Source organism: Guillardia theta (genome assembly GCF_000315625.1).
Source record: "Guillardia theta CCMP2712 unplaced genomic scaffold GUITHscaffold_104, whole genome shotgun sequence".
Lineage (NCBI taxonomy): Eukaryota > Cryptophyceae > Pyrenomonadales > Geminigeraceae > Guillardia > Guillardia theta.
In genome coordinates, this window is record NW_005434570.1 from 155,436 (window position 1) to 163,673 (window position 8,238).

The following is an 8,238-nucleotide window of genomic DNA, read 5'->3' on the forward strand; positions in this document are numbered from 1 at the left end:
TCCGGACGGTATGCCGGAAGCTGGGCGTCACCAGGTGGCCCTACAGCCGGCCCGGGCGGAGTCAGGAGGACTCGTCTGACTCGGAGGCAAAGAACGCGGGCTCCTCGGGAGAGCAGGAGCGTCTCCCCGCACATGCCCAGGAGCGCTCCTGGGACAAGCTCGCTTGCAATGGGACGGCGGGGGACGACGAGGAGAGCATCTACCGAGCAGTCTTCTTCCGGGTGCACGGGAGGACGCCGGCGGAGCAAGATGACGGGAGGGCGAGCAGCTGCTGCTGGACATCAGGAGGGTCGTAGACTCGTGGAGGGGCAGGGTGGCGTCTACGGGACGAGGAAGGGCTGAGGGAGGAGGGGGGGACCCTTGCATGTACGAGTAGTATGGGCTCTAGACTAGAGCTCGGAGGATGATAGTGTGGATGAGAGCGTATGCGGCAATAAACTTCTGAAAGCAAAAGCTCGGACAATCATTCAGTGATGAGACAAATCAGACGCACAGAGGAAGGAACAGTGATGTGTGATGGCTACATCTTAAACCGACAAGCGGGCTTGTGCCCGCTTGTCGCTTCGGTATGCGCAACATGCACGAGCCTCAAGCATCGACTCGTCTGTACAAGCTGATAGCCCGAGGTGAATTGAAGCGCATGGTAGTACAGGATGGAAAGGCCCGGACTTACACAGCCTGCCCAACTTCGGCGAGCTCCGGTGGCAAGTCGATATGCTTTCCAGCCTTGCGGCAACGTGCATGGAGTTTGCTCCGAGTCGGTCCTGCAGTATTTGGGCTAACCTTCGAGTCAAGTTCATCGGAGCGCCATGGCACCGTACTCAGGGCCAGTTTCTCTCAGTGACTCCTGGTTGATGAACTTCTGTCACGGTCTCAGCTCACCCCTCAGCGCACGATCTTGGCACTGAATTATGGAGAGTTTAGATTTTGGGATCTTTGTCGGAGCGGCAGCCGCAGCACTGCAGTCAGCCCATCCGAACAGCCGGGCGGCCCGGCCTCAGACTGCCCCGGCACCCCTGCCAGTGTCCGGTCCGGGACTCCGGGACTCGGACTCGCGCGATCTGGGACCGGCGTACCGTCCGCGGCCGGGCCGGCGGCCGCCGGGCCCGGCCCGGCCTAAAATGCCAGGGAGATGCTCTGGGGCGGACTCATAGCATCGTTTCGAGGGCGAAACCATGCAGCCATGGATAGCTGCGCACAATGGGAACGGAATGATGATGATATGGATGCTCTTCGTTCGGTCAATGAAGGTTATGTGATGTTTATTCTCTCTCTGCAAGTTCTAGACAGTTATGTCATTGATTGACTTGGTGTAGCAGGCTGTTTTTGCGGAAACGTGCTGCTCTAAAAATTATCAGCCCAACAGCCCTTGTGACCCAGATCACTGGTGTAACTTTGTTTTCCAAGAGGAGTATGAAAAGATGTCGATGATTGGAGGCATTATCTTTGCAGTTGTGACAGGAATTTCTGTCGTGTGGGTGTTAACCAGGGACATCTTCCGCCTTTGGGGAGCAGGTGCTTTTGATTTTGTTTGACGACAAGTTGAGTTTCGTGACATCAGATAAGAAACTTCAGTATCAGTCTGGACAGTGACACCAGATATTTTAAATGCCTGTAATATAGTACACTCAGTTTTCTCGGATAATGGTGCGGTTTCACTCATTGAAGACGCATGGTTTCAGCAATGAATAAAAGAAACCACATAAAGTTTATTTGAGAAAATCTGCATCCGACCAAATGTTCAATTGAAATGTTCAGCTACGAATACATAGACGCTTGGATCTGCGATTCCATCAACATTCTCCAGGACTCAGGCGCTTTCCAATTGATCTTCAACCATCCCAATCAAACATTGGCATGATTGCACATCAGACGAGAACAACCTGGATGTCTTGTGTTTTGTTCCCCTGAATGAAGGCATGCACACACGAGGTCATCTGGTGTAAAAAACATGCATCAAGGCACATCATGACTGAGGAGTTGGGAATCTTCAACCTGTAAGGCCTCGTTGATGTTGTTACCTTCGTTGCACCAGATAAAGAAGACTTGAAATGAAATCTTCGATTCTTTGAATATCTTGTACAGAAATCTGTTCAAGGCACACAAGTGATTCGATGACAGAATGAAGGGGATGAAACATATCCGAGACTACATACCTACAAAACTGTAGATATCCATCGCAGGGCACAAGAAAACGAACGCAGAAAAATGTAAGAACAAAGAACGAACAGTGGCAAATCACAAGATACCAACCAATGTGGTCTCAGATCGAATTGCTTCTTGTTCCATGACGCTTTCAGGACTTCCATTGTCACCGATGTCACCCAGTTCTGTCAAGACATATCCAAGATCCGTAGCTCTCTCATACTCAGGTCTGCACCCCATCACATAATTAGACAGACAAATAGTCAGTTTCTATGTGCTGTTTCTTTGTTTCGAAGATTTACCCCTCTTTCATCGTGAACGCGACCTGATACACATGATCCCATTAAATTCGACAACATGTTAGGCAGGTACGAAAGAGACCGAGTAGTTCAGATTTGATGAGAGCAATCGATCATTTCTCAGGTCCGCAGGTAGAGATGAGAGCAGGAACACTTTCTGAACAGGAATAGTAAATCAAAGCTCCTTGAACCCAGACTTGAATCAACCTTGAAACCAGATTTTTCAACCCAGACCCTGATTTTGGAGGCGTATTTCTCTGCTCTTTTGCCAACAATGGGAGCTCGTTGTTGCCTGTATAGTCTCAGAACACGTTGGATTTTCCTCTCTCCCTTCAAAACAATCATGTTAGTCGCACATGACAAATATCGACGATTCCTCAAGAGCAAAAATCTCCACGTTGACAGCGCTGTAATCGATACATCAGTCGATGCTGCCACAACAAGGATGTGATCTACAGTTTTCCGGCCTCGATTCCTGCATGATAGGTGTAAGTTAAACGCATAATCCCCGGAGAAAATGTACCAATTGCAGGCAAGAGAGCATCGTCGTCTATGTAGCCCACCTTGCTCATCTACAAAACGGCTTTGAGATGTTGCTCAGTCACTCAAAGATTCATACCTTGAGGGTGGATATCAAGAGATCTGCTGATAGCTGTCCAACATTTCCCAGCGAGCAATCTAGTGATCCAGATTCCGTCATTCGGGTGCGAGGAAATCTTGCTGCCTTTGGAGCAAGCTCCACAGGAGCACGGACATGAAACGGACAAGAAATACTCACCGGCTACAATGATTGTCCCACCCTTGAACATCTCCTCCGCCCTCTTCCCTCCGCTCCCCTCGTCCATGGCACTCACGAAAACCGACATAGCGCGCAGTGCTGTGAAAGAGCCCGCCTCAGCCGCCTCGTGTGTGAATGGGATTGAGCGGGGACGAGGGCTGTGTCACTCCAAAGGTCTGAGCGGGGATGAGGAGCTGTGGCCATCTGGTCTGAGCCAGAAGACGCATGTAGGCCATGCTGGGGTGGAAGGAAAATGAGAGGGAAGGGGGGGAGAGCTTGGCCGGTGTGTGTTGGTGGAGCAGGGATGTAGGAAGGACGGGAGAGAGGACAGAGATTGATGAGAGAAGGAGCGTCTGATGATGGTGATGATGCCTCCTGGGCGTCCTGTGTTGTTGTGAGGAACTGTTCCACTTGCGCTCGGTTAAGACTCTTTGCGCTCGTTCGCTCCAAATGGTCGGAGCGCGGAGTTTGATGATTCACTTGTATCCGATCCATCGTTCTGACGGCATTCTGCCATGACAGAGGTGGACATGGGTGGAGGATTTCCTACCTGAGGGGAAAGACAACTTGGATTACGGATAATTCCCTGCGCCATCCAATATGACGAAGGGTGGAGAAGACATCGAGCTTCAGAGTCATGGTGATTATAGATCATGAATTTTTGCTGTCTCATGAAACCACTGTGATCGAGTGATGCAGACGAGGAGCGGGAGAGGCTTCTACGGCAGGACGCCCTTATGCACGACATGTCAGACGTACTGCCTCAAATAGTCGGCAAAGACCGTTGAATGACTTGATTGCTCCTTGGCAGATCATGATAGACGATGTTGATGATACTGAAGGTCTGGGGATAGAATCGCTGGAGTACTTCAGATGGAGCCTCGGGTTGTGGTTCTTGTCAGTACTCTTGATGGTTGTAACCTGCGGATTCATCCTTCTCTTATTCCGATGGATGCCGATTCTAGCGCTGAAGTGCAGATACCGCAGAGTAGCTCGATCGAGAGCAACTCACGTGCTTGTTTCCTGTACTGATGGTACCAAGACAATCGTCGAGATCGAATCGAGGAGTGCCGAGGGCTTTGAAGATCAGCTCCCACGCATGTTCGTTTTCAGGCACTTCATGTACTTTGAGACGTCGAATGGATTTTCTCCCATCACATACAAGAGCGGACAGCCGTTTTCTGCGCTGGTGAAGCATTCGAGTGTGGGCCTGACTGGCAGAGAAGTTGCTAAGAGACGAGCTCTGTTCGGGAACAACCTGGCAGAAGTTCCAATCAAGTCACATTTCCAGCTCCTCTTGGATGAAATCCTTCATCCTTTCTATGTCTTTCAGATCTGGAGTATTGTGGTCTGGTATCTTGAACCGTACGTGTTGTATGCGACTGCGATAGCTATCATCTCCATCTTCTCAGCGCTGATCTCGCTGTTCTCAACCAGAAAGGTGGACCAACACTCACTGCTTTTCCATCTGATATGCGTGTGCAGAACTTGATCAATATCAGGAACATGGCTCAGTTTAGCTGTGATGTGACAGTTCTGAGACGTAAAAGCCCTTCAACGGCACCTGAAAGAAGTTTGATTTCTTCTGCGGAACTCGTACCTGGCGATGTGGTAACAGCCGTTTGTGAACCCTCGGCAGTTTTTTCTCACTCAGTCGTTAGATCGAGATTACGGATGAGATGACATTTCCCTGTGATATTGTCTTGTGCTCTGGCTCGTCGGTGGTGAATGAGAGCATGCTGACGGGAGAGTCTCTGCCGGTCTTGAAGGTGAGGACGGTGTTGGTACTCCCAGAGGCGTGCATGAATTGTTGAACAGGCCGCGATACCTGTGCATAGTGAGAACACATTTGATAGCGAGGCAGACAAGCGATTTGTTCTTTTTTGCGGGACAAAGTCTCTTGAGGCAAGACCAGTGGGGGTGAGTGGCAGTCTTCGAAGTTGATCAAGAGCTCCTGACACCGTTGTAGAACAAGAAAGTCACAGGAATCGTGCTCCGAACTGGGTTTCATACTGCCAAGGGGCGTCTAGTCCGGTCGATTCTGTTTCCAAAACCTGCATCCTTCAAGCTGTATGCCGACTCCTTTAAGTTCGTCGCTGTGATGTCGCTCATGGCCGTCACGGTACCCATGATGAGCTGAGTGTGTTGACTTAGTGGAGTGACAAGGCTTGCAGGGCTTCTTGTGGTCTCTTTCTACCTTCATCCAGGTCATTTCTTGTCGTTTCATTTGTTTTCCTGCTGAGCCTCTTCCTCCCAGTACGACGTCGACATCCGTGACGTCATCCTGAATGCTTGCGACATCGTCACCATCGCTGTTCCGCCGGCCCTCCCTGCTGCTATGACGATCGGCACGGAGTTTGCTCTCGAGCGGTTGAAGGAAGCTCGCATCTTCTGCATCTCTCCCAACCGTGTCAACGTATGCGGGCAACTAGACATCATCTGCTTTGACAAGACTGGTGGCTCCTCCTGCCCTGTGCCGCTGCAACTCACATGGATGGCAGGGACGTTGACGGAAGAAGGAGTCGATGTGAAGGGAGTTTTGTCTATCGACGGGGAGATGGACGATGATGTGAAGGAAGTCACGGACTCTCCTCATCGCCTGCTGCAGTGTCTAGCGTGCTGCCATGGCCTGACTGCCATAGACGGCAAGCTCATCGGTGAGTAGACATGCTGATTGAGCAGCTGCTGGGAACTGACATTGATCAGGCGATCCTCTTGACTTGAAGATGTTTGACGCGACAGGATGGGAGCTCCACGAACCTCCGGTGGAGATGCGGCATGACTCCGTTGTCCCTCCCGTTGTTCGCCCTCGACGAGCGCCAGGGCAGGACCATGGAGAATCCCCGGAGTCTGCTGGTGCTGACTCGGTTGGAGGGCTGGCGATCATCCGTAGGTTCGACTTCACGTCAGAGAGACAGCGAATGTCGGTCGTTGCGAGGAGCGATCACGAGAAAGGGTCCCATGTCTTCATGAAGGGGGCGCCGGAGGTCCTGTCCTGTCCTCCTCCCCTCTCCCTCTTTCCCCCTCGCCCCCTGCTGTCTCCACCTGCCCATTCGCATGATTCCTCTGCGTGCATCCAAACCGCTCATGGTCTACCATCTTTATCTGCCCTCCCTTCTCTTCTTCTTCCTCCTCTCCTCTCTCCTGCTCGCCCCCTTCTCGCTTTGGATGCTGACGGCAACTCAGGTTGTCAAGGACCTTTGCGACCCCTCCACCGTTCCTGAAGATTTCATGAAGGTCGTTCACAGCTACAGCAAGGAAGGCTACCGTCTACTGGCCTGCGCTCACTATTACGATCCCTCGATGACGTGGCATCAGGCACTCAAGGTCTCCCTCACTCCACCTGAACTCTTCCTCTCATCTCCTCTCTCCTCTCTCCTCCCTCCTCTTCCTCTTGTCTGTCTCCTGCTAACCATCTTGTCTCTGGCCTCTCGCCTGCTCGTCCTGCCTTCCTGTCTCTCACCCCCCAGCAGATTCCTCGCGACAAGGCAGAGAACGGGCTGAAGATCATCGGCATCCTTGTGCTAGAGAACCGCCTCAAGCCGGAGACAGCCGGGGTCATAGCTGAGCTCAGACGCGCTGACATCTCTACATGCATGGTCACAGGCGATCACGCGCTCACTGGCATTGCCGTCTCTCGCCATTGCGGCCTCATCAACAAGGACAAGCGGGTGGTCGTGTCGGAGGTGGGAAGACCACCTGCTCCCTCCAAGCCCTCCAGGGCTCACAGCTACGGAGACCTGTCCCAGCATGCTCATCATCGATCCACGCTCATGGTCCGCAGCTCGAGCGTCGCAGAGCTGGGAGAGGAGAGCGCTATGCATCCTCGTGCCGACCGCTCGCCCGTTCATTCTCACCTCAGCGAGCTCGCGGTGTCAGGAGGCCTGGAGGTGCTCGCCGTGCACGAGTCACCAGCGAGCATGGAGACCTCGCCGACCGCGCAGGCGAGTAGAGGGCATGTGCATGCGTCGCACAAGGGAAGCAAAGGTCACGACGAGAACATGCTGAGATGGTGAGCGAAGAGATTTTACGGTAGGCTACTGATGACTTTACCAGGGGCTTTACGGATGAGGAGGAGGAGGAAGTGGAGGAGGAAGAGGAGGAGACGGTATGGTTTCGACAGATCCAGGAGGATGGGGAGGAGGAGGAGAAACATCATCACGATATTGACCATCCTCATGGAGAATTCTTCACGTTAGACTTTTTCCTCGAGCAAATGAGGGGGGAGCAACACTCTGATGCCACACAAGCTCCTAAGAGGTTTTCTGTCGACGACCTCGAGTTCGCTATCACTGGACCCGCCTTTGCTATCCTGTATCAGATGCATCTTCAGGGCAACTCAGGTGGAAGTTAGAAATCTTGATTGATCCCCGGTGCTGATCTTGATCTGCGTGTTGATTATCATGTTTCACTGTTTTGATCTTGAATGATTCCTTCTGCTGTTGTCGTACGTCCCTTGATTACCTACACATCCCATCCTCTCCTCACCTTCTCTTCTACTTGTCTCCTTCATCTCTCTCTCAACAACTTGTTCTCACAAGCTATGATGATCAAGATGCTCTTCGCGCCATCACCTCCAAGGCTCGAGTGTTTGCAAGGATGTCGCCGGACCAGAAGCAAGCGCTTGTCGAGACTTTTGCAGGTGCAGGAGGAGGCCCATAACCTGCTGCAGATGTTGAAGTGACTTGTGGGTCAGAGATGCACGGGCGGGTGGTCGGGATGTGCGGAGATGGAGCGAACGACTGCGGAGCATTGAAGGTGAGAGGACAGCAGAGCAGAGCGAGCAGAGCAGAGCAGAGCAGAGCAGAGCAGAGCAGAGCAGAGCAGAGATGAGATGAGATGAAGCTGAAGTGACGGACGGACGGACGGACGAACGAAGGAGCTCCACCTGAGTTTATCATGTGCAGGCTGCGCACGTCGGGCTCTCGCTGTCAGAAGCAGAGGCAAGCATTGCTGCTCCCTTCACGGCATCCGAGGTGAGAAGCAAAGAGGAGGCGATGATGAGGAGGAGGAGGA

The 8,238-nt window shown here is 52.4% G+C and overlaps 2 protein-coding genes across 2 annotated transcripts in view; one reads left to right on the plus strand and one right to left on the minus strand.

The window, feature by feature from the left end:
- Window positions 1-1,690: 1,690 nt before the first annotated feature.
- GUITHDRAFT_155145 (hypothetical protein) lies at window positions 1,691-3,242 on the minus strand. The gene is made up of 13 exons (XM_005823694.1): window positions 3,223-3,242; window positions 3,064-3,122; window positions 2,968-3,016; window positions 2,901-2,919; window positions 2,801-2,851; window positions 2,652-2,736; window positions 2,527-2,601; window positions 2,448-2,470; window positions 2,254-2,374; window positions 2,217-2,222; window positions 1,996-2,091; window positions 1,884-1,937; window positions 1,691-1,830 (listed from the first exon to the last, which is right to left on the minus strand). The coding sequence occupies exons 3-13, from the start codon at window positions 3,014-3,016 to the stop codon at window positions 1,759-1,761; spliced, it is 651 nt and encodes a 216-aa protein (XP_005823751.1). The 5' UTR covers window positions 3,064-3,122; window positions 3,223-3,242; the 3' UTR covers window positions 1,691-1,758.
- Window positions 3,243-4,321: 1,079 nt separating this feature from the next.
- GUITHDRAFT_78713 (hypothetical protein) overlaps window positions 4,322-8,238 on the plus strand; it is a gene marked incomplete at both ends in the record, with an annotated part of 4,814 nt that continues 897 nt past the window's right edge. The window contains 14 exons of the mRNA XM_005823695.1: window positions 4,322-4,663; window positions 4,708-4,833; window positions 4,884-4,991; window positions 5,041-5,142; window positions 5,192-5,344; window positions 5,480-5,678; window positions 5,724-5,879; window positions 5,929-6,209; window positions 6,409-6,549; window positions 6,696-6,964; window positions 7,085-7,189; window positions 7,764-7,864; window positions 7,919-7,980; window positions 8,130-8,198. Of these exons, the coding sequence (XP_005823752.1) occupies window positions 4,322-4,663; window positions 4,708-4,833; window positions 4,884-4,991; window positions 5,041-5,142; window positions 5,192-5,344; window positions 5,480-5,678; window positions 5,724-5,879; window positions 5,929-6,209; window positions 6,409-6,549; window positions 6,696-6,964; window positions 7,085-7,189; window positions 7,764-7,864; window positions 7,919-7,980; window positions 8,130-8,198 (2,214 nt within the window). The remainder of the gene's footprint in view (window positions 4,664-4,707; window positions 4,834-4,883; window positions 4,992-5,040; window positions 5,143-5,191; window positions 5,345-5,479; window positions 5,679-5,723; window positions 5,880-5,928; window positions 6,210-6,408; window positions 6,550-6,695; window positions 6,965-7,084; window positions 7,190-7,763; window positions 7,865-7,918; window positions 7,981-8,129; window positions 8,199-8,238) is intronic.

Excerpts from the sequence above, each read along its gene's own strand:
- GUITHDRAFT_155145 (XM_005823694.1), bottom strand. The coding sequence starts at position 3,016 with ATGAGCAAGGTGGGCTACATAGACGACGATGCTCTCTTGCCTGCAATT. Across the intron at positions 2,602-2,651 it reads TTGAAAAATCTGGTTTCAAG|AAAGTGTTCCTGCTCTCATC; the intron begins GTTGATTCAAGT and ends ATTCCTGTTCAG. Across the intron at positions 1,938-1,995 it reads ACATCAACGAGGCCTTACAG|ATGACCTCGTGTGTGCATGC; the intron begins GTTGAAGATTCC and ends TTTTTACACCAG.